Source organism: Desmodus rotundus, chromosome 3 (genome assembly GCF_022682495.2).
Source record: "Desmodus rotundus isolate HL8 chromosome 3, HLdesRot8A.1, whole genome shotgun sequence".
NCBI lineage: Eukaryota > Metazoa > Chordata > Mammalia > Chiroptera > Phyllostomidae > Desmodus > Desmodus rotundus.
The window spans coordinates 33,660,330-33,684,459 of NC_071389.1; the positions used below are offsets into that span (position 1 = coordinate 33,660,330).

A 24,130-nucleotide genomic window follows, 5' to 3' on the forward strand; every position below is an offset into this window, starting at 1 on the left:
GCTTGGCAGTGTGTCCCCCATGCCTGCTAGGGTGATCGTCTGCCTCATCTCCCCTAGCAGAGTTGGCCTGCTGACCGAGACCATGTCAGAATCATCCTCACGCCTTCCATAGGGTTTGCCTGCCATCCATCCATCCCCAATTCAGTGAGCCCCTGCTCTGTGGTTGGCCTGTGCAGGGCCTGTGCATGTCCTGTTCCAGAAAGCAGGGATACAAAGGCAAATAGGATGCAGTATAGCTACTGCCCTAAATGAGCTTACACAGAGCTGGCGCTGGTAAATGAGGTAAAAATCTCCATGAGGATATAACCTTGGTCTCTCACCCTAGGAAAAACACCAGGAACTAACTCAGTAATGTTTCCAACTATGAAACAAACCTGCTTTGGTAAAACAGAAGGCAGATATTAAACTCTAAATATTTCAAGTTGAAAACCACTTTCAATCTTTTATTTTTAGGCATATTAGGCACAATGATATCCTTCCTTGAAAGCTGGTGGTTTCTAAACAGTTAATATTGGACAAAGATTCTTTGTCTTCTTGAAACCAAAACATAAAAGAAAAAATAAGGAAAGGGGGGACAAAGTGGGGATGGAGAGATAAATAATCACCATTACCATCATACCAGTTACCATTATTAAATTCTTATTGTGTTACGTGCTGCATTCTGCATTCATTCTTTCACGTAATGCTCACAACAACCCTGTGAAGTAGGTATTGCTACTTCCATTTTACCAAGAGATTAAATAATCTAAGATCATGCAACAGAGCGCTGATCCATAATTCAAAGCCAGGTCCATCTGAACCCACAGCTCGCGTGCTCTTGTTTCAGGCTGCAGTGCCTCTGAGTGTGACTGGAAAGAACAGGCGGTGTTAAATAAATCATCCTTACAGTGTTGATTTGTATTTGCTTATAAAACAAGCAAGGCAAAATAAATACCAACAACTTTTCCTTTATTTTAAGTGGCCAGGTTGAGAAAGTATTCTCCCTCTGTAAGGAAAAGCGGCTACAGCCTCACAGACAACTGCAGGGGCTCTGTGCAAACCATTGCAGAGTTTTGGGCAAATTCACAGAGAAGATGCTGGCACCCTAGAAACTAAGAGATGGCCATATCCGGGGACTGTGTTTCCCTCAAGTTCTCTGAAAATCTTTGAAAATACAGGGTTAACTGGTGCTTATGAGTATTTTTCTGAGGCTGCATTTACCATTTGTTACAGTCCTAAGTTCTGTTATGAGTGAGGGTGAGAAGCAAAGAAAATACTTAGAAGTTTCCCAGTTTACAGAGTTCCACTTACATATCCAGTAGTAAATCTCAGAAGTGAATTTGATATGTGAATATCTTAAAAAATAAAATTACATTATGTACAGCAGAGTCCACATAGCAGACCTAACAGATATTCTGTTGCAAAGCTTGCTCACAAGGTTGGCCCTTGGCTGGCACTTGGGAACTTGGGTTTTGGGAGGGGGAGAGGAAGGCAGTTCCCACCATTCGCAGAACTGATAAGAGGGGCTCACTAAGCCTAAACTGTTTGTGCAAACAACAAACTTTATGCTGAACAACTGCTTTCCCTCTGGGATTGGGGAATTCTGGTATGTGCCAGGCAAAGGGTACCTACGTGATCAGCCTCCAACACAAAACTTGGGAACCGAGTCCCTGATAAGCTTTCTTACTTGCACTGTTTCACATGTGTTGTCTCAAATCACTACTGGGGGAATTAAGCTCATTCTGTATGATTCTACTGGGACAGGACTCTTGGAAGCAAGCTTGTGTCTGATACCCCTGGACTTCACCCCATGTGCTTTTTCTCTTTGCTGATTTTGTGTTGTACCCTTTGGCTGTAATAGATCATATCTGTGTGTATTACTATATGCTGAGTCCTGTTAAGTTTTGCTAGGGAATCACCAAAACTTGGAGTGGTCTTGGGAACCCACCCCACATAGTTGGTGTCAGAAGTCAGACTGAAAAGAACAAGCTGATCTGACTCATCAAACTATGGTGAAAATATTGTTCAAAGAAAGAACCTTTGGTGCCTCCACGGATATAGAGTCATTCACCCATGGTATGAAACAGCAGTTGAGCTGCTGTCTGTTGTGAGAGGTGGAAGTTACCTGTGGAATTCTAAAATGATATATCCAGTTCCAGGAGAGCTTGCTGGCTCCCCTGACTGCTTTGGTTGTATTGGCTGAAGTCAGGGGGGAAAGGTACAGCCTTATAATGACTTTGGTTTTTGTTCTCGTTCAGGTAGCAAGACCAAAGATCCCAAAATTCCCAAAGGTAAGCTTTGGATGGGCCAAAAATGTTAAAGCTTGTTGGCACTGTTCTCGCCATCAAGTGAAAGGAAAAAAAAAGTTAAATCATCAGTCCCAGAGCTGAAACACAATTTTAGATAAACCCGCTGGAAAAAAAGGGAGAAAAACATTTCAACCATTTCTTCAGCTTAGCTGTTGTCACCTCTGCTGCAATGGCCAAGTACTGCTCCCACTGCCCTTGTATTTCAGCAGCAACTTCAATATTAACCCTGTAAATGTTAAATTGACTACTAGGTATCTCAGCAAATTAGCAATGAGTAAAAAAAAGGAGATTTAAAAAAATAATGATTTTATGTTTTGTGGTGATTGTATTGGGGTATATAGTAAAAATTGATATAAAAGTTTATATGCTTCTTATTTCATAAAAGCTAGAGGAATCATCCCAACCAAAGAAGGCTGCAAAAAAAAAAAGTGCAATTTCCTTGCTTTTTGCATCTGATGAATAGGTTAGAATTTAAACTTTATAAATACTGGAAATAGAACAAGTCTCCAGAACTAATGATTTCTCCTTACTGGAGCCTCTGGAAAAAGGAGGACAACATGGAAAAGAGAGGCCATGTCTGGCCATATACCTTGGAAATTTTAAAAAGCTGTTTTTAGTTAATGAGCTCTTACAAAATCAGATGCCTGCTCTTTTAGAGGCTGATGATTTTCCAGTGTGACACATATTTTTGAGTACATAAATTTGAACAAGACCAAAAGACTTAAGAAAGCCTTGTTTGCACTTGAATCTGGAACAGAGCTGTCTGGCCCTGCAGCACCTTGGCTTTGCTGCTGCTGAGGCGACGTTGCTGGCTTCTTTTGAAATCCCAACTCCACAGATCCTAATGGTCTGACCTGCCTCTAAACGAAAACCTGGTATTGTCTGCTGTAAGCTGTTTCAGAATGTGCTGTGCTGAACCGAAAGCAGGCACAGGTTCATTAACAGGACTTTGACTCTGGGACAATTGTAGATTTAGGCCACCTCTCTGTGGGGCCTGAAACTGCGAGAACATCGTGGATGCAGTCTGCACCATTTGGGTCACATAAAAATGTCCACAGAAAAGAATTTGTCTTTTTGATGGGACCATGTAGACTCCAGCTGCTAACTGGCTTATATTTGATACAGAAACTGACCGAATTCTTAACTTATGATTCCTGCCAAAAGCTGTGTCAGGGGAGGGCACATCACAGGAAGCATGACCCCGCTGCCCATTCCTTAGAGACGACTCTTCCCTTCCTTTAGGGGCGGTCTCACTGCTGTTGACTTGTATTCAACTTCCTAGATTAGTTGCAGTTTGCAACAATGGACCAATGAATAGCTTGACTCTATCTCTCTTACCTTTTTCCTGGTATACACACCTTAGAAAGACAGTTGGATTATTAAATGCTGTTGTTCTCAGAAAGGGATGATCTTTCCTAGGCTGCTCACTGGATAAATGAACAGGATGAGAGGGGTGGGAGGTTATGAAAACTTATTTTGAAAAATTTTTTATAATTCAGAATTTTGTCCTAACCAATTCCTAAAAATGCTGTGTCTCTGTTTAAGTTGTATAAAACTAACTTTTCATAAAAATATTCTGACCCTTTTACAAATACAATGCTTCTAGAAGAAAGGTCTGGATGAGAGTAGGGGATAATGAAAAAACAGTAAAGTTATGACTGCTAAATAGGATACTCTGATTTTGTAACAAAGAAGAAAAACAATACAAACAAAACAAAATTCTGGCACCTGGGGAGGCGTAGGGATTGAAGACCGTTACTCATCAAAACTGTTCCTGGAAACTTTCACTTCTTCCTGAAGAACTCCCCACGCTGCCTTTCCAAGCTGCTGTGAATGCCCTGAATTCAAACTGCTGTGTCTATATCACACTCGACAGTGGTGACTACAAGACAGACCCTGCTCCTACACTCCAGCACGGACACCTCCAGATGCCGTCTGTACCAGGAGCTGAACGGACTGGAGTCACGGGCAAACGAAAACAGACTGACTGCCATAGGCAGTCCCTCTGAAACCAATGGCTGAGCTTGAACAGACTGCGAACCCAGGGGTTGGAAGCAGCACAGTGAGCCTGACTGTGTGTCCTGCTGGGGGTGCTCTAACAATTGGAAACTGTTTCCAGGGGTACCACCTGTGCCCTCTGAAACTGCATTTCTTGTATGTCCCCTGACATCATGACACATCGTGACGCTGGCTCAGCCCTGGGAGGCATTCAGGTCAGCTTCAACACAGCTAGAACTGCGCTGTACTTGAATCGATGCCTGGGGCCAGGTTATTAAAAAAGAGTTAATATAGCAACTTAAGGAGGAAGTCGCCTGGCTTTCTAAGATAGGCCTTAATGGTAATGGGATTTGTTGTAATTGTCTAAATCCAGGATCCCTACAAAGTGTACCTGACATCAATACTGCCGGGGTTGTCTCCCTGCTTGTAGAGTCCCACCGAATATCATTTTATTTTGTAAAGATGTCTTGGTCAAAAACAAGGGGGGTGAAATGGCAACTGACATGGCCTCAGGAACAGCACAGGGTGGAGGGGGTAGCAGAGAACTGGGGGCAGGTCTTACCCTGGCCTGTCCCTAGTCAAGGGGCAGCTGCTGCTTGGGCCCCGCCTACTGTCCTCCTGGGGGCGACGCCACCCAGCAGAGCTAGACTGCCCGAGTCTCCAGAGAGAATGTAGAAGTGGGTTTATGTGTCTGGATTTTTTTAAATGTTGCCTCTAGTTTTTCAAAATACCATGTAGACTTTGAATCTAATATGCCACTGACTGTAAGGCATTTTGATATTTAATAAACTACTAATAAAGGGAAAAAAGCAACTGGAGTGATCTTGTGCAGAAAAGAATTAATGGAGCAGGTCTCACTGCTATTCTTTAAAAGGCTTGCTTACAAGGTTGGCCTTTGGCTGGTGTCTGGGAAGTTGGTTTTCAGGAGGGTTCCCACTATTCCCAGAATTGATAGAGTGGCTCACTGAGCCTGATCTGTTTGTTCAAACAACAAAGTTTATGCTGAAAGTTTATCCTTGAGGGATTCTGGAATTTTGGTATGTGCCAGGTAAAGGCTACCCACTCCTGCGATCAGCCCCTAATAAAAACCCTGGGCACTGGGTCCCTAATAAGCTTCTTTGCTTGGCGACTTTTCACACGTTGTCTAACACCACTGCTGGGGGAATTAAGCTCGCCCCGTGTGATTCTGCTGGGAGAGGACTCTTGGAAGCTTGTGCCTGGTTTCCCCTGGACTTCACCCCATGTGCCTCTTCTCTATGCTGATTTTGCTTTGTATCTTTCTGCTGTAGTAAATCGTGGCCACAAGCATAACTATCTGCTCAAGCCTGTGAGTCCTACTAGGAAATCATCAAACCTGGAGGTGGTCTTAAGGACCCCTTGCCACATTATGTAAAAAAGTTTTCTGTTCAGGATAAAAAGCATAGGCTTCAGAGGTTCAAATCTGTATCATAGGATTTGTATAAAGATTAAATGGGAGAATACTTTTGGAAATGTCTGACACAGAGTGGGGCATTAATAATTAATTTCCCTATACGGCTGAAAGCTGAAAAGGCTCTAAGAACTGAAGAGTTCACCAAAACAGCCACAAAAACTTCAAAGAAAACTCTTGTATCAGAGATCCACATACTATGGAAGGCTCAGACCCAACTCATCTTGAAACTAACCAGAAAACTATACCATGCTTTGTCGAAAAGCATGGAGGGAAGGGAGAACATGCTTCCTTAAAGGAAAGCATGACCGAAAGTGAGATGGTGTGGTTTCATCCTATACCCGGTGCCCTGCCCAGGGGCATGTCCAGTTGGTGAGCTGCGTTATTCCTTCTCTGTACAAGGTCTACCTATCTTAAAGTACCACATGTCCTGAGTACCTACCATGTGGCATGTGCTTGCCCTCAAATCATCTCACTTAATTCTTACAACTGCCTCATACATGGCTCATACATGGCTATTGTTATCTGCCTTTTCCAGGTGAAGGAACCAGTTTAGAGGTTATGTGACTCAACCAAGGTCCACCTGGTAACTGATTCTGTACATATATCATCATGTGGTCTCCCTGCCCCGACTGCCAGTGCCCCGAAGACATTTTTCTTGCCCTAGGAGCACTGCAGTGAGTAGTGGACTTTCTTCCAAGAAGGGTCTATTATAACATACATGACAAAGGGCAGGTCATATTAAGAATGAGGGATGTGTCTAAACTTATTTTTTTTAAAGGCTAGAGACAGGTCAAACACAGTGACTTGCTGGAGAGGGATCAAAGAAACTCAGCATTACTAACTTGAATGGCATGGCCCTCTGCCATTTACTGAGTGTTTCCATGATCACTTTTGATCTTACCACAATATATCTGTGAGGACACGTGACATGATCCTCACCCGAAAGAGGAAATAACCGAAATACAGAAAGGAGGCGGAAGGAACTTGGTGCAACTCAACAAACAGATGGAAGTGCCAGTGTCGGAACAAAGATCTTTCTGACTTCTCCAAGCAGAGACTGAACAGGAGAAGCTCTGGAACCATTTATCCAAACACTTAGTCCAGGCGTCCGCAGAGTACACAGAAACATTTCTGTAATCTTGCCCTTCTTGGCTGCATTTTTATCAATCTCATTTTAAGTACTGCAATATCCCTTGACTATTCTTCTGGCTTTAGGCTTCCCCCATGTCTGTTCACCTTTCCAGGCTGCCAGTGAGAGATAGCAGAAAGAGTCAACACCTTTATAATTTCTACTTCTTGGCTACATAATCTTGGCCAAAACACTTAACTTACAGTTTTAGCTTCTGTATCTGTAAAATGGAAATAATATTTGCCTGGTATAATAGATTCTGGACATGGCTTAGAAATCTGCTTTTTTGTGCCTTTAATTTTTTCAGCTATAAGGCAGGGGTGATACCAATCTCATGGGGTTGTTACAAGGATTTAATTAGACGAAACCTGTTAAGCGTAGAGCATAGCTGACTGACACACTGTGGGAATACAAGAAATGGTAGACAGTATTAATATTATTATTCCTTCACAGGTTGTTTGCTTCATTCACTCGACAGATATTATTGTGCTTCACTTAAGTCCCAGACACTGTTCTAAGTGACAGGTAATACAGCAGAGAACACGTAACGTGCCTGCCTTCAAAAAGCTTTCATTAAAGTAGGTAGTAGACAATAAATAAATAAGTATCTATTATGTCAGACAGTGATAAGTTCAGGGGAGACAGAGAAAGCAGGGTAGGAGGCATAGGAGCTGCCAGTCGGCGGGCCGGGGAAGGTGGGGGCAGAGAGGAGGGAAGATAGACTGTTGTTATTCTGTATGAGTTGGTCAGAAAGGACTGAGTGAAAAGGCACTATCTGAGCAGAGACCTGGAGAAAGTAAGGGAATGAGCAATATAGGTATCTAGAGGAAGAATGTTTAAAGGCAAGGCCCGGAGATGGGAAAATGTTCTGTGGTATTTCAAAAATAGCACGGAATAGCTGGCTGACTGGGTGAGACTGAGTGGGGTCAGAGAAACGCTGGGGGGCCACACCTGGAGCACCTTTTGAAAACTCTGAACTAGATGGGAAACCATTTCAGGGTTTTGAGGAGAAAAAGTGATATAATCTGCCTTATATTTTAAAAAATCACTTTGGCTGTTTTTTAGAGAAAGAGACTGGGGCCAGGGGGCAGCTGCATGGAGACAGAGGGGCCAGTTAGAACACGACTGCAATAATTTGGACAAGCAATTATAGAGGCTTGGACTATGGTTTAGTTGTCCTGGCTGGTGGACAATGTTCTGTCTTTACCAGCCCACCAAGTATCATATCAATCTCAGTTTTGTAGAGGCAGTGAAAAGTACGTTCGGGAAATATTTTGAAGGTAAAACCTATAGAATTTGTTTATGAGTTGGATAGAGAAGTGAGAGAAAGAGAAATCAAAGAGGATTACAAGGTTTTCTGATCTGAACAACAACAAAAAAATGAGGTTGCCCTTTAATGAGATGAGGAAGACTATTAGGGGAAGTTTGAGGAAGGGCAGGGATCAGTGGTTTGGCTTTAACTATGTTTAATTTGAATTGCCAATTAGACATAACATGGAGATGAGGAGTAGGCAGCTGTACGTATAAATACCTGCCTGGAGTTAAGGAGAGAGCTTGGGCTAGAGACACACACTTTGGAGTTGTAACTGTATGCATGGCGTTTAAAACCAGACGACCGAGTGCGATCACGAAGATGATGAGGAGAGAAAGAGATCAGGGGACTGGCATTTACTAAGCACCTGTGATGTGCCAGGTAATGCGAGTCTGTAAGTTGTGGAGTAATGTACAGGTGATTATTCTCATTTTGATGACAACAGCCACGACATTCCCTTGCTCAACAGACTTTACATGGAATAAGCTTTCTTGTCTGGTTTTACACAACCTTCCTTCAGCCTTTTCTCAGAACTTTACTGCATAAACCTCATATTTCAATCAATGTGATCTACATTCCACCAGGTAGCTATGCCTTGAATATTCCAACATTAGCGTCTTTCCTCAAGCTGTCCAGCTGCTGGTGACTGTACCGTCTTTACCAGCCCACCAAAAATCCTATCTCAAAGTTTTGTTCACTTGCTTTCTCCTATTTACAAAGTTCTTCTTGGGTGCCCAGGCCAGCAGGGATCTTTGCCAACTCTGATATCTATTTTCCTTTTTGTCTGACTACTCTTCGGACCCATGAACTGCACTACGAGGATTGTTTGTATAAGAGTCCAGGGGTGTCTCAAAAGCAAGGACCAACCCTTATTTCTTAGCACCTGGCACAGTGCCTGGCAAAATTAAAGACTGTTGGAAAAACAGAGTGTGAAATGCAACTGAAGTGTACATATTACCTACATTTGGCTGTGACCTAGGAATAGGAATTACAAAGACAATATGAAGAAATTAGAGATGACAACATCTTTCCACATGTATAAAACTGAGCTTCATTTGCACATTGAAAATATGTTCCTAGATGATAAACTACCTCACTTATTTATTCCTTAGTTGGCTCAGGAGGCATAACTGCATAGGGAATAAGAGCACAGACCCTAAAGTCACACACTTAGGTTTGTATCTGGTTCTGATATTCACTACGACGTTGGGCAAGTTTCTTACCCTCTTTTGTGCCTGAGATCCCCCATCTCTGTGAAGGTAGTGTGAATATTTACCTTTGGAATAGTTTTTAGGATTAAAAGAGATACAGGGCACTCAGAACACTACCTAGTATACTAACCTCAAAACTGCTATTATTAAAAAACACCTTATCCTAAACATTTGGTTGTTAGATACTCATCGTGACCACCATTACTTTTTGTATTGAGATAGTATCTCACGGTTTACACAGCACTATTGCGTACACTGCCTAACTGGAGCCATGCTGTGGTTCTGGGAGAAGAATTTACCGTTTCTGTTTTATAGAGAAAAAACTGAGATTCAGCGAGGGGTGAGCCTTGTTCAAGGCTATACAACTAATACATGTTCTTCTGATTCTCAGCCCAATGTTCCTTCCCCTACACGCATTGCTTTCCCTCTATTCCATCTCCTCAACTATTCCAGTGATAAAGCAGAGACCCCTTTACTATGACTCTTCCGACTGATTGAGTGTGTCAGACATTGTCAAGGAGTAAGATGTTTCATGTCATTACTTAAAATCAATTAAACCTTACAATTTGGTAACTAATATATTTCTTAAACAAAATGAATAACCTGAAGAAATATGAACGACCCTTGCTAGGAATTTTTTCCCTTTAGTGTTGCCTTTAGTGTTCCCTTTAGACTGCTGCTATGCCAGATTAGTGTTTTCCACACAGAACTATTAAAAAAGCAGCAATGTCACTCTTTTAGAACTTTTGCTATAAACATTATGCAAATAGTTTACCAATTGACTTCAACCTATAAACTCGCATGTCCTGTGGTTAAAATACCCCAGGAGCATTTTTCCTTACATCACTTTAGAAAATAAAGCAATCAAAAGGCTTCGGCTGTAGGTCTGTGTGGCCATCTCCTGTGTGTACGCTCTCAAGGAAGTCATTTCACCTCAGGCCCTCACGCTCCCCATCTGCTGAATGGCACTAATGCCACCTGTCCTGCTACCTCTGGAAAGCCCAAAAGAAGAGGCGTGAAATGACTCTGTGAATGCATTTTGCACCTGAGTAAGAAAGATCTCTTGGTTTCGTTCAGTCGTGAAGTATTTTGTGGTTTAATGGTGGGATGCATGTGGTGAAAGAAGTAATGGGAGGGAGGGAAAAGAACTGAGCATGGAAAGGAGACAGTGTGAGACTGTAAAGGATTTTGTATGCTTTGGTAAGGAGTGTTGGCCTTTTCCTGTAGGCCATTTAGAACCACTGGAGGCTTTTAAGTAGGAGAGAGATGAGATACTATCAAACCTATGTTTCAGAAAAATAGCCAGGGAGATGATGGGGAGAATGGATGGGAGGTGGGGTAGGCGACTGGAGTCAGGAAGATGAATTAGGAAGCCATAGCCAATCTGGGCTATGAAGACCTGAGCAGTGATATGTGGGGAAGGAGAGAAAAAGAACAGATCTGAGAGAACTTTAGAGGCAGAACTGATACTGTGACCAACTAGGTATTAATTGCATTATACTCCACAATCATAGTTCTTATTCTCCAAATCTTGATCACTTAGGAACAGGAAAATCTAAAATAATTAGATATGGTGATACAACACATCTGAGGGAAACTGGAGCAAGCTCAGCAGTAGTAATTTTAACATGTATTTCACTGATTAGATGCTTCACTCTGCTTTATCTTGAAAGCATAGCTTTTTAAGGTACAAATAGGTATGTGAACCCTGAGAAAGAAGGCACTTACTAAGACAGGCTCCTGCTGACTCACTAGGCTCAAATTAAAAAACAAAACAAAACAGAGACTAGCAGCCCTTTCTATACAGGAGCCTTTCACACAAACTGCACTGCAGGGAGAAGCCCGCACTGAACTGCCAGCCTGCACCGTGTTCCAGCCATCTGAGCCAGCCCTTATAGAGGAGTTCCTGAAATCCTATTTCAACCAACAACTGAGGCTTTCCCCATCCAATCACAGTTGTGCAGTTCTGACCAACTAGAGTGCCTCCATTCTGACCAGTCAGGATAGCCTTTTGGACCAATCAAACTTTGAGGATTTGGAGTCCTTATGTGTGCGTGAGGACAGGCCAATGAGGAACCAGGGGTAGGGACTTCTGTCCATAAAAGCCAGCTCCCCTCTGGCTCTGGGAATATACTTTCCCGTTCCACCGAAGACTGAAGACTGAAGACAGTGTCTTCCTGGCTGAACTGAAACACTGAAAATGTCTCACCGGAGCAGAGCAGGCCAGCACAGACTGGCAGAAGTGAAGCAGACCGGAGCAGAGCAGAAGAGAGCGGATCAGTGTACGGGAGAGGGGTCTGGCCTCAGGGCTGCCTCAGAGCCTTGCTGTTCTCACAGCTGTACTGTATCACAGTTGAGCTGTTCTACAGCAGTACTGTTTTCCTGTGCTCAGTCACAATTGAGCTGTTTTGCACTGAATAACGTTTCCTTCTTCACTGCACCCTAAATTGGGGATTCCTGTTGGCATTGAATTGGTGCCAATGACCGTCAGTTGACAGGTAGTTCGATGGCATTAAAGCTTTTCCTTCTGGTTCTGTTCTGTTTTGTTTTTAAAATCAAACTCAGTCTAATATATATTGAAAATCAATCCCACTGCAATATTAGAGGCATTAGCACATGAAAGTCATTTAAGTACAGAATGTTTTTAAATATTGGTGCTTACAGCCCCAATTTATTGCATTTACTAGGTGGTCTCTAATGTTGATTTTCTAGTTTTATTGTCCTATGGCTCTAGTTTTTAAGTGGAACTCTCTAATCTATTAACAGACTTTTAAAATGAACAACAATCTTAGAGAAGCAATGGCCATAGGAGAACTTGGGGTTTTAGTGCCAGCCCTACTACTGTAACTGCCCGAGTGACTTGAGGAAAACACTAATGTTACCGTGCTTTGACCGTGCTACCTGCAAAGTGACTGTTGTCCTTGCCACGTCTGCGACCCTTTCGAACAGGAGATACCATGATCCTGTTGATACATTCTTAAATCCAGATTAGAGCATTTGGACATTTTTAGCCATAAAAATGCCTACCGTTGCTGTAGAGAAAGAATTCACTGCTATCATGCTTTCTTTATCTGTAAGCCTTTCCCCTCATCTCCGCCTCTCTCCACTTAGAATAATTATAGCAGAAATTATTTGTTTTGTGGTTGGTACATAGTGGTTTACATTCACTTATTTAACACTTACCACAATTCTCTGAGCTGGATATTATTATTCCCTTTTCAAAGGTGGAGAAATTAAAGTTTAGCAGACCCAAGTGAGTTGTCCAATGTCGCACAGCAGGTATATGATGGCCTGCGGCTGAGACACAGGTCTAACTGAGAGTGAAACTTTTACTTGTAACTATGCTTCTGTGTTTCCACTCACCCAACATCTCTCTCTGCAAGGCTCAGGTCAAATCCATTTCCTTTATAATGTCTTCCCTTATCACTACAGGCTGAAATTACCTATATTTCTGTAGGTACAAATTTGTTTTTATTTTGTTTTCTTAAAGATTTTATTTATTTATTTTTAGAGAGAGTGCAAAGGAGAAAGAGAGGTAGAGAAACATCAATGTGTGAGAGAAACATTGATGGGTTGCCTCCTGGCGCGCAACCTAGCCATGTGCCCTGACCAGGAATCAAAACAGCAACCCTTTGGTTCGCAGGCTGGTGCTCAATCCACTGAGCCACACCAGCCAGGGCTGTGGGTACAAATCAGTAATGCACTTGCCTTAGGTGTGTGTTTTCACTAAAATGTGAACTCTTCAAGGTTAGTAACAATTTCTTTTATTTCGTCTGGTATGGAGGCTGTCAGATTGGTTACTGAGCAAATGTCTTGCTATATAAGAAAGAACAAATACATGAATGAAGTGTAAATTAAACTACTTATATATCCTTATGGTGACAAATAACATCCTTGCATTATCGATAAAGTCAGACATCATCCAACAGTGGCTTGCGGATATAGACTTTAAGTTCTACAAGGGTGGGAAACATGTCACTATTTCTCAGCACTATGTTCCCTGTGTCAAGCTTAGTGCTCAGTGTGATAAAAGCAGATGGGTGACAGAGGAAGTAATCTGCATCCCTTAATTTGTAAGGCTTTCCCCTCACTTCATTTAAACAAACCTTTACTGAGGGCCTACTATGTGAAAAACCCTGCTAGAAGCTTGTTCATACTCATTCTCATCTTCCTTTAAACACTAGAGGGGGAAATAAAACATTTATGAGTTATACTTATGGAGGAAAAAACCCCTAGAAAGCTGGGGAAAAATATAAAAGTACATTCAGTTCTTTGTTTTAGAATACACATAAAATGGGGACTTCTGGTCAAGATGGAGGCGTAAGTAGACACACTTTGCCTCCTTGCACAACCACAGAGAGAATTATAACTAAACCTCAAAACAAATACCACCCAGAAATGGCAGAAAATCGAACTGCATGGAAGTCTGACAACCATGGATTTAAGGAAGCCACATTCACCCTTCAGATGGGTAGGAGGGGTGGAGACGTGGAGACTGGCGGAGATGAGAGGAGATGTGGTGTGGTGCAGAGAGGCAGCAGCACCAATGGAATGGGGGCCCCAGATTCACGTGTGGTAGATAAAAATCAGGAGGGATACCTTGGGAGCAAGTGATCCTAGCCCCAGGTAAGACCACACAGCCCAGGGTTCCAGTGCCAGGAAGATAAATCCCCATTACTTCTGGCTATAAAAAGCAGTGGGGGTTGGGGTGGAAGAAACTGCTGGATTTTCAGAAGAATTTGCTTAAAGGGCCCGCACAATCTCAGAACGTAAGCAAACCCACCTACTCTGGGATTCAGTACCAGGGCAACAGTTAGAAGGGTGCCAGTTGCATACAGGGAGTGGGTGAAGTGACTAGAAACTGGGAGAGTGTGGGGCAAACCACCAGAGGTCAGGCAGTGGCACTGTCTCCTCTCCAAGCCCTCCCCCTACACACAGCCACAAAGCAGTGAAGTGGGTTACCCCGCCTGGTGATTATCTAAGACTCTGCCCCACACAATTTACAGGTGCCTTTTTTATAGTAGGTCACGCTACTAAGACAGGGAGTCAAAGCAGCTATACCTAATACACAGAAACAAACACAGGGAGCCTGCCAAATTGAGGAGACAAAGAAACATAGCCCAAATGAAAGAACAGAACAAAATCTCAGAAAAAGAACTGAATGAAACAGAGATAACCAACCATCAGAAGCAGAGTTCAAAACACTAGCTATCAGGATGCTCCAAGAACTCATTGAGTATGGAGTAAACATAAAAGAAGAAATGAAAGTTACACTAAGTGAAATAAAGAAAAATCTGCAGGAAACCAATAGCGAAGGGAAGGAAGCCAGGATTCAAATCAATGATTTGGAACATAGGGAAGAAATAAACATTCAACCTGAACAGAAAGAAGAAACAAGAATTCAAAAAAATGAGGATGGTATAAGAAGAATCTGGGACATCTCCAAATGTGCCAACATCTGAATCATAGGGATGCCAGAAGGAGAAGAGGAAGAGCAAGAAATTGAAAATTTGTTTGAAAAAATAATGAAAGAAAACTTCCCTAATTTGGTGAAGGACATAGACATACAAGTCCAGGAAGCTCAGAGAATCCCAAACAAGATGGATGCAAAGAGGCTCACTTCAAGACACATCATAATTAAAATGCCAAAGGTTGAAGATAAAGAGAGAATCTTAAAAGTAGCAAGAGAAAAGTAGAGAGTTACCTACAAAGGAGTTCCGTAAGACTGTTAAGATGATTTCTCAAAAGGAACTTTACAGGCTACAAGGGACTGGCAAGAAGTATTCAAAGTGGTGAAAAGCAAGGACCTACAACCTAGATTACTCTATCCAGCAAAGCTATCATTTAGAATGTTAGGGCAGATAAAGTACTTCCCAGACAAGGTAAAGCTAAAGTAGTTCATCATCACCAAGCCGTTATTACATGAAATGTTAAAGGGATTTATTTAAGAAAAAGAAGATCAAAACTATGAACATTAAAATGGCAACAAATTCACAACTATCAACAATTGAATCTAAAAAAACAAACTAATCAAACAACTAGAACAGGAATAGAATCATAGACAGAGATCATCTGGAGAGTTATCAGCTGGGAGGAAAAAGGGGGAAAGAGTGGGGGAAAAGGTACAGGGATTAAGAAACAGAACTGGTAGGCATAAAACAGACAAGGGATGTTAAGAATTGTATAGGAAATGGGCCCTGGCTGGTGTGGTTCAGTGGATTGAGCACCAGCCTGCGAACCAAAGGGTTGCTGGTTTGATCCCCAGTCAGGGCACATGCCTAGGTTGTGGGCCAGGTCTCCAGTTGGGGGCACTCAAGAGGCAACCAGACTTTGATGTTTCTCTCCCTCTCTTTCTCTAAAAATAAATAAGTAAAATATTTTTTTAAAAGAATAAGGTTGTAAGAAAAAAAAGGAGTAGTATAGGAAATGAAGAAACCAAAGAACTCATATGTATGACCCACAGACATGAACTAAGTTGGGGGAGAGGACTGCTGAAGGGAAGAGGGATGCCAGGCAGAGTGAAACAAATGGGGAAAAATCGAGACAACTGTAATAGCATAATCAATAAAATATATTTAAAATAAAGAATATGCATAAAATGTCTGATACTGTATTTTTGAATGCATGTTTTTCTATTTTGTGGTTCACATCTATAGATCTGGAGGAAGAAATGTTTTTGGGGTAAGAACAGGTGCTATGTAATTACATAAGTGACAGGGCACACACGCCATCCTTCCTGAAGCTAACCTGCCATTACCATCCTTCTTTCCAATGCACTCTGCATTTTATAAATAGAAAGACCTCACTTTTCAGTTGTGGGGGAGCTTCTCTGAGTGACATGGATATGAACAGATGGAAATAATAATCAAAGCAGAGGAGGTAGGTAGGAAAAGAACTGTGGGATAGAGAAATGAGGAGGCAAGAGTGGAAATAGAGGATAAAAAGAGTAATACAGAATTGGAAAGAAGGGGAGGGGTGGGAAAAGGAGGAGGAAAGAGAAGAAAGAAGGTTGGGGGATACTGACAACCTCACACTAAGTGGCACTGGGCCACTGTAGGTCTAGAGGGGAACTGGGGCGCTGATAGGGGCCCCTTACCCTGGGTGAGTAGTAGTGGGGGTTTGGTGTCATTCCTCAGCTTTAGGACGCAACTACTTCACCACCAAATACCTTGTAAGGCAAATAGGCCACTGATGTTCACGTGACTCTAACACATCCAAGAGAGAGAGCTTAATGACAAAAGCTCTGAAGTGAATACTACCAGAGTATTGTGAATGTTCTCTTGGTAACTTATTAGCAAAATGGAGAACAAAATAACAAACAATGTTCCCAGCATCCTGACAATCAGCTTTTCTGGGGAAGGCCTGTGTCTGCTGCTATTCTGGTCATTTCACAGTGTTCAGTTCAATGGTATACCCACCAGACATCCGGTAAATAGCTGGGCAGCTGGGAAATCTTAACATGAAGTATTGTTTTGGTTGGGGGGTGGGGGTGCAGAAGAACGTTTAACAGATCCTTTGGTGAGAAACCTGCCTCTGCTTTGTGGAGAAAAGGCTGAAGATGCAATAAGACTCCTAGAGTTAAGTCTTATGTTTTTGTTATTAAAGTGGTGAGGTCTTAAGATGTGCTTTTTAACAGTCTTTAGTTTGGCTGTAATTTAAGATGACTCTTACAAATTAGATCCTAATCCTTGCAGACACAGATGGCTGTTACAGAATAGCCTTGCAAAAACACTAGTCATTTGACTTGAAAAAGCATTCAGAGAAGGATGAAGGGCCATTAACTCTCACCCCACCCCTGGCTCTAGGAGGTCAAATGAGTCTTGGGTGGGCTTTCTGGGTTTAGGTTTGAGTCTGGAATCTGGGTGGGCGTAGGGCATCTGTTCTTACTTGGAACAACCTCTCTAGTTCACTCTGGAATCAGAGATTTAGGATCAGACCTGAGGTCAATAACATTCCACAACTGAACATTCAGTAACTGAATGTTTATGGGCGAGGTACCATCCTGGCTCAGGGGGGACAGACATGAACATGATATGGACAGGTTCTGTAAATAATTGTACGACAATAGGACAAGAGCTAAGAGAGAGGAATGTACAAACGGCAATGGGTACATAGGTGAAGACCTTGGGAGAAGCAGAAGGATTTCCAGAGAGGATGAGATTTGAGATATACATTAAAAGATGGGTTCCAACAGGTCAGGAAAGCAGGAAGAGTGGATATTCAAGGAAGAGAGAACAGAATATAAAAAAGCAGAGGCGTGAGAGTCTCTTGTGTCTTTAGTGAGAAGTCTCCTATCACCTGGTAATGGAAATAAGTAACGAGAGGCAGCATTTAAGGTGAAAAATGTAGGTATGAACCAGATTGTAAAGTTTTTGAAAACATTCTAAGGGGTCTTTACTTATCCTAGGGCAGTAGGGAGTGACGAAAGTTTTAGAACAAGAATGAGGATGATCAGAGTGGGGCTTTGGAAAAACCACTATGTAGAAGATAATCTCAGGTTGACCAAGGATCATAAAAGGAACGTGTGACGGATACTGGGAAGCTCGTGATTTCTCCTATAGGAACAAAAACTTTGGTTAGACTTTTTTTCTAAGCAACTGGGCCAAACTTAATTTAAATGCCCTTGGGATGGGGATGGAGATAGAAATGGGGTCAGGTATGAAAGGGACATTAGGAGATGAGACTGTTAACCAGATTGAGTAGTGTTCTTTAGCAGTGCAAAACAAAGCATGCATAATTGAGATCTAAATCAAGAGTAAATTTTCTCTAAGACTAAGTGACTGATCCTCCATTTAGGGCTAACCCATACTGACACTTTACACAGTCTGCACTGAAGAGGCTGAATTCTTGGTCAGTAAAGTTCAAGGCAAGCAGGCCCAAGAAGCTTCTTCTTCCTAAGAACCCTCTGCCTTTCACTTCACACTTCCCCTACTTGCAGCGGTCCACATTTTTAACCTGTCATTAACACCGGTCATAAAACCCAGATCCTCTTAAGAGATTCCTTCTCCCACCCCACCCCCAAAAGTAGGTTTAAAAATTAATTTGAAAGAAAAGAAAGTTTAATTTCAAAAGCCAGGAAGGTCCTTAGACTCCATCTCTTCCAGTACTTCCATTTTACAGATGAGGCCCAGAAAGGGAATGAAAGTAACCAAGGGCTGGCATCTTAAAGTTCTCATCACACACACAAAACTTTAGTCACAATGTATGGTGACTGATGTCAACTAGACTTACTGCGGTGTTCATTTTGCAATATACACAAATATCGAATCATTACATTGTACACCTAACACTAATAAAATTATACGTCAATTGTACCTTGATTGAAAAAGAAAACAGAACAAGGTTTGGGAAGGACTAATTTAGCTTCTAAGTTTTGTAAATTCTTCAAGGTGAGATGTTCATCATAGAACACAAGGCTGATCTTGAACCCCTTAATAGTGGCTCTTTTCTAAGCTTCACACATGTAGAGTTCAACTACAGTGGCAGAATTTAAGGTACTGGGACGGGTGGTTCACACAGCTCGTGCACCTGTGATCCTTGTGTAGGTTTGTACACGGTATAGCACATGAACAAAGAGGAAGATTTCGGAGCAGTAGGTGAGCTAGTGAGAGACAGGCCAACGGCCAGCATCTGGGGTCCACTCTAGTCTTGTGCATTTAGACATAAGTGATAGTAGGATCCTCATCCTACCTAGTGTTGTGGCTGAGTGGTGGAGCTAAACTTATCACTGGTTTCTGTCTCTATCCTGCAAATCTCACGGCCAATGTGAAGGACTAAGATGAATGTTAACTAAATTCTTGGTTTTTTGTGTTAAAGAAAGTCCGGGTTACTAAACTTTGTATTACCTGGTCATAACAGCATCACAGAATATTAAGATTTACTATGTATTTAAAGGTAAGCTAGTCCAAGCCCCATCCCATATAAAATAGGAACACCAAGGACAAGTCCTTCTCCAATATATATCCATTATTGCTGAAAAGGGATCATTCTCTAGTGTTAGATTATCTCCAGGGATAGAAAAACCACTACCTTACAACACAAGACATTCGTCTCTTAGAAAATATTATACTTTTTTCAGGATACTTTCTTGCCTCCTGTAACTTTCAACTGGTCCCACTTCTGTCCCTGGCGCCTCGCAGTCAGATCTCTTTTTTCATGGCAGGCCTTCAGTTAGTGAAGACAACAATCACGTCTCCTGTGGCCTTTCCTTCTCTAGAGGAAATGTTCCTCTAATGATACAATTTCCAGTTCCCTCCCCTTCCTGTCAGCCCCGCTCTAGACAGGCTTCTGTTTCTTCACACTTGAGCATGGAGTCTGAGGACTCTTTCAGGGGGAGTTTATCTTAGTATAGTGCTGAATAGGACCATCAAGTTATCCTCTTGCTGGGCTTATAAGATTATACCTCTAAAAATATAGCTAGCTTTTTCTTGGCAGATAAAACACATTATTAATGGATATGAGGTCTGTCTGGAAAAAGTCAAGCCATCGTTAATATAATGAGAATGGTTTGCATGACATCGATGGAACCTGGCAGCCAAGGAGAATGTACTGGAATGCACATGCGTGAACAATGATGACTTCACTGTACTAGTCAGTGGGGGCAGTAGATGCCATTGAGTGAACATATGTACTGTGCGGCCAGCACATTCAAAACGACTGAGTGAGCAGAACAACGAATCTGCATCAAATTTTGTGTTAAGCTTCAACGTTCTTCCCCAGAAACTACTTGGATGATTCAGAAGGCTTTTGGGGATGATGTAATGAATGATTGGCAGCTTCATCATGACAACACACCTGCTTGTGCATCACGTCTCATGCAGTTTTTTTCCAAAACATCGAATCACCCAGATGACTCAGCCCCCACTGCAGCCCAGATTTGGTGCCCTGAGACTTCTGGCTTTTCCCAAAACTAAAATTACCTTTGAAAGGGAAAAGATTTCACACTGTTGATGAGATTCAGGAAAATACAATGGGGCAGCTGATGGTGGGCAACTGGGAGAAGTGTGTGAGGTCCCAAGGTACCTACTTTGAAGGGGACTGAGTCATCATTGTCCTACGTACAATGTTTATCTTACATCTTCTTCAATAAATGTCTCTATTTTTCATATTATATGGCTGGATATCTTCTGGACAGACCTTGTATTCAGCTTAATTAAACCATAATCTCTGTAAAGCATGGTCTTTCCATCCCAAACTCGAGCAATTGCTTTTCTAAACCCAATGCAGTAATCTCTCTCTATATATTTCCATAATATCTCTCTAGGTTCATTTTTGTCTACTGTTTTAGTATTTTAGTATTTTCTTGAATCTTACTTTCCACAATCCAAAAATCTGATAGTGTCTTCATTTGAGGTACTAATAAGCACAGTTGAATAATAAAGGATTAAATATAAAACCTCTTGGTTCCCTCTAAGGAGAGAGCAGTCTCTTTGTCAACACTTTCTGGACACCACCATTTAATCAGTAATGAACCCACCTGTTTGTTTATCTCTCTACTTTGCCCCAGAATACTATGAGAGACTATTAAGTCTCTTGCTGAAATGCAGTTTTGAAGTGAATATAGGTTACCATTCCTGCCTGCCCATGCTAATACAAAATACTCTTGGTTTAATATGACTTATTCTTAGTAAACCCTTTAATCATTGACCTTGATCTAATTGTTAAGGTATTTAAACACACAATTTTCAGATCCATTCTGAGGTATATAGAGATGATATCTTGGGAAAACCTGTATGATGCTGGAACAGAGGAAACAGCTGAGAAAAAAGAAAGACTTAGTACTTAAATGCTAGCATGGGCTACTGGACATATATCTGCTGGCCTGGAAAGCCATACCTTCCCCAAAGAAAGATGTTGTGCAGGACAGTGAAGAACTGATGGGTGTGTAGTCTTGTAGCTGTACCACAGGACTTTCCTTAGACTCCTCTGTCCAGCCCTAGTCATGGGCTAGCTCCCACCTGGACACACTTCCCAAGACAGACATAGGAACTTACGTCTCTCCTAGGAAAGGTGCTCAGTAACTTGAACTCATCCCATGGAAATCCTTTGGAAGCTACAAAATCAAAGACAATCTGGAGCTTATTGCTGGCCAGGAAACGCCGCTCCAGGAACTCTCCACTGGGGGTCCGGATCCGCAATTTGCTAACGGGCTCAGCATCTTCTTCTTTTGGCTCTGGAGGCAGGGCCTGCTCTAAGGAGAGCCGAATGGCCTGAGGAGAGCAAAAACCAGGTGTTAAACTATGTGATGGAAGGAAATGAAGGGAGAGGGGGAGAGAGAGACTAGAAAAAAGCTGCTGCTTTCTTGAAACTCATTAAAAAGTTGTTGCCCATTTATTGACCAAGCCTAAAGTTTGAACAACAGAATTGTGTTTTTCATTTACTGAATATGATCCAAGCAATTTTCACCCCTTTTCATCCCATGGCATGCATAAACTACTAAAATTCTGCGGTACACCAAAAAAATATTTTTTGCCAATCTGACAACAAATATGTATAATTTTTATTGATTTAAAAACCAGTAATTACCTACCCTTTTTACTCCAAAGTGATTTTTTAAAAAATCAGGTGCAGTGAGACATAATCTTATTTTATTATGTGACCTGACCAATAAGATGCAACTCATATGGCCTGTGCATTTATGGTTCAAGTCAGGGCGTTCCCACCCAACGGCTATCGTTGTGTGTTGCCTGTTGTCATTTTGTTATCTGACAATCTAAGGGAAAAGAGGTCAGTGCCCCTGACTACATAGTCAGGTATTGCATGTTTTAAAACTTCTTGCAGCACGCCGGTTGAAAATTGCTGTACTATGCCCAAATGACAATGAAAATAAATCTCACCTTGATGACACACATATTACTAAATTGACTGATAACTCCATGGGAGAAACAGGTAACTTATTTATTTTTTAAACTAACAGACGTGGGTATTTGTGATTGAGGAAAGAGCTATCAAATACCCAGTTGCTTCCTTTTTAGGATACAGAATAAGGCTATAAGGGGCATTTATAAAACACACACATACACCAACTATTTATATTTGAAAAACACACATTTCCCAAGTAGAAATAATTTCAGAGTTTGCAGATACTGGATAATATGTTAAAATGGAATACAAAGAGTTTGTTTGGGGTGATAAAAAATTTTAGAAACTTAGAATAGGTATATGCCCCAGTTTGCTGAGAAGCTAATTAAAACACCAGTCAGGACCAACATTCTTAGGAAAAAAGCAGGAACCTGGCTATTAGCAAAAACCCTTTGTCAGCTGTCACTGTTGGATGTTTCATAATATTAAATGGCATTCAACGTTTTCAATGTGGAAGAATAATTAAACTGAGGATGGGATGAGAAATATTTTACACAGCTGAATTAAGTTTCCATTAACAGAATATGACTGGATTTTTCTTTTCTTTTTATTGAATTTACTGGGGTGACACTGGTTAACAAAATTATACAGGTTACAGGTGCACATTTCTACAACACATCATCTGTACAGTGTGTTGTGTGTTCACCACCACAAGTCAAGTCCTCATCCTTCACTATTTATCCCCCCTACACCCTCCTCCACCTCCCTCCATCCCCCTCTCTCCCGGGCAATCAACACACTGTTGTCTCTGTCTATGAGTTTCTCTCTCTCTCTCTCTCTCTCTCTTTCTTTGGTCAATCCCTCCAGCAGCCCCCTCATGCAGCTCCCCCACCCCCATGCCCCCTGACAGCTCTCAGCCTGCTCTCAATTATGAGTGAAATCATATAATACTTGTCTTTCTCTGACTGGTTTATTTCACTTAGCATAATACTCTCCAGGCCCATCCATGCTGTTGCAAAGGAAAAGAGTTCCTTCTTTTTTATGGCTGAGTAGTATTCCATCGTATAAATGTGCCACAGCCTTTTTATCCACTCATCTACTGGTGGGCACTTGGGCTGCTTCCAAAGCCTTTTTATATTTTTGATTTCTGACTTATGTAAATTGTTATCTGCTTAAAAATGTGTTTAAAATACCAACAGAAACACAAAGTTTGCGAAGACACTAGTATAGATAAGAAATTAATTTGTGTCATTCAGGAGAATTTGATTGATTCTAATACTAAAATGTGTGTTCAAAAAAACCTTAAGAATTTCTGCAGTATGTAAAGAAAGCTACATTCCTTCTGGTGGCACTGGGTAATATCACCTACTTTATAGGGGATTATAAAGATGGGAACCACATATACGATATAAAGTTCCCAGTGTGGTGTCTGATAAACAAGAAGCTTTAGTTAATGGTTGCTTGGGACTGCACTAGTGAAATAGTCCTATACTTTCATTTTTTATGTGGGGAAGCTGATATCCAGAAATGGAGACATAAGAAATATAGTTCAAAAATTAGAAGAATGGGAAGTTAAACTATTTATTTTTGCTTTGTTATTATTATTTTTTGGACAGCATGAGCAGGAAGTGAATATTTTCAGGTATTAAACCAATTTAGTAATGCTGTCAGAGATTAAAAACCCAACGAATACATGATGCTGTGTATATCATAATTAAATTCCATCGTACTATGTCTTTACTGCATGCCTTATACCGTACCATAGTTATTTGTTAATGTCTGGGTTTGCCACTAGCCCGCAGGCTACATTAAGGTGTGGGAACATGTCTTACTTCTTATTCCAAGTCAGTGCATGACTCGAAATAGATGTTCAATATGTAATTTATAAGGGATAGAATAAACTAACATGTTAACTGAAATAATGCATGTGAAAGTGCTTAGTATGGTTGTAAACACACA

General features: G+C 41.5%; 1 protein-coding gene across 3 annotated transcripts in view; it reads right to left on the reverse strand.

The window, feature by feature from the left end:
• Window positions 1–24,130, reverse strand: part of FAF1 (Fas associated factor 1) — a 423,880-nt gene that overhangs the window by 21,960 nt on the left and 377,790 nt on the right. For all 3 annotated transcript variants that reach the window (XM_024571040.4, XM_045204230.3, XM_024571039.4), the window contains one exon: window positions 21,364–21,579. In XM_024571040.4, coding sequence (XP_024426808.1) covers window positions 21,364–21,579 — 216 coding nt within the window. The remainder of the gene's footprint in view (window positions 1–21,363; window positions 21,580–24,130) is intronic.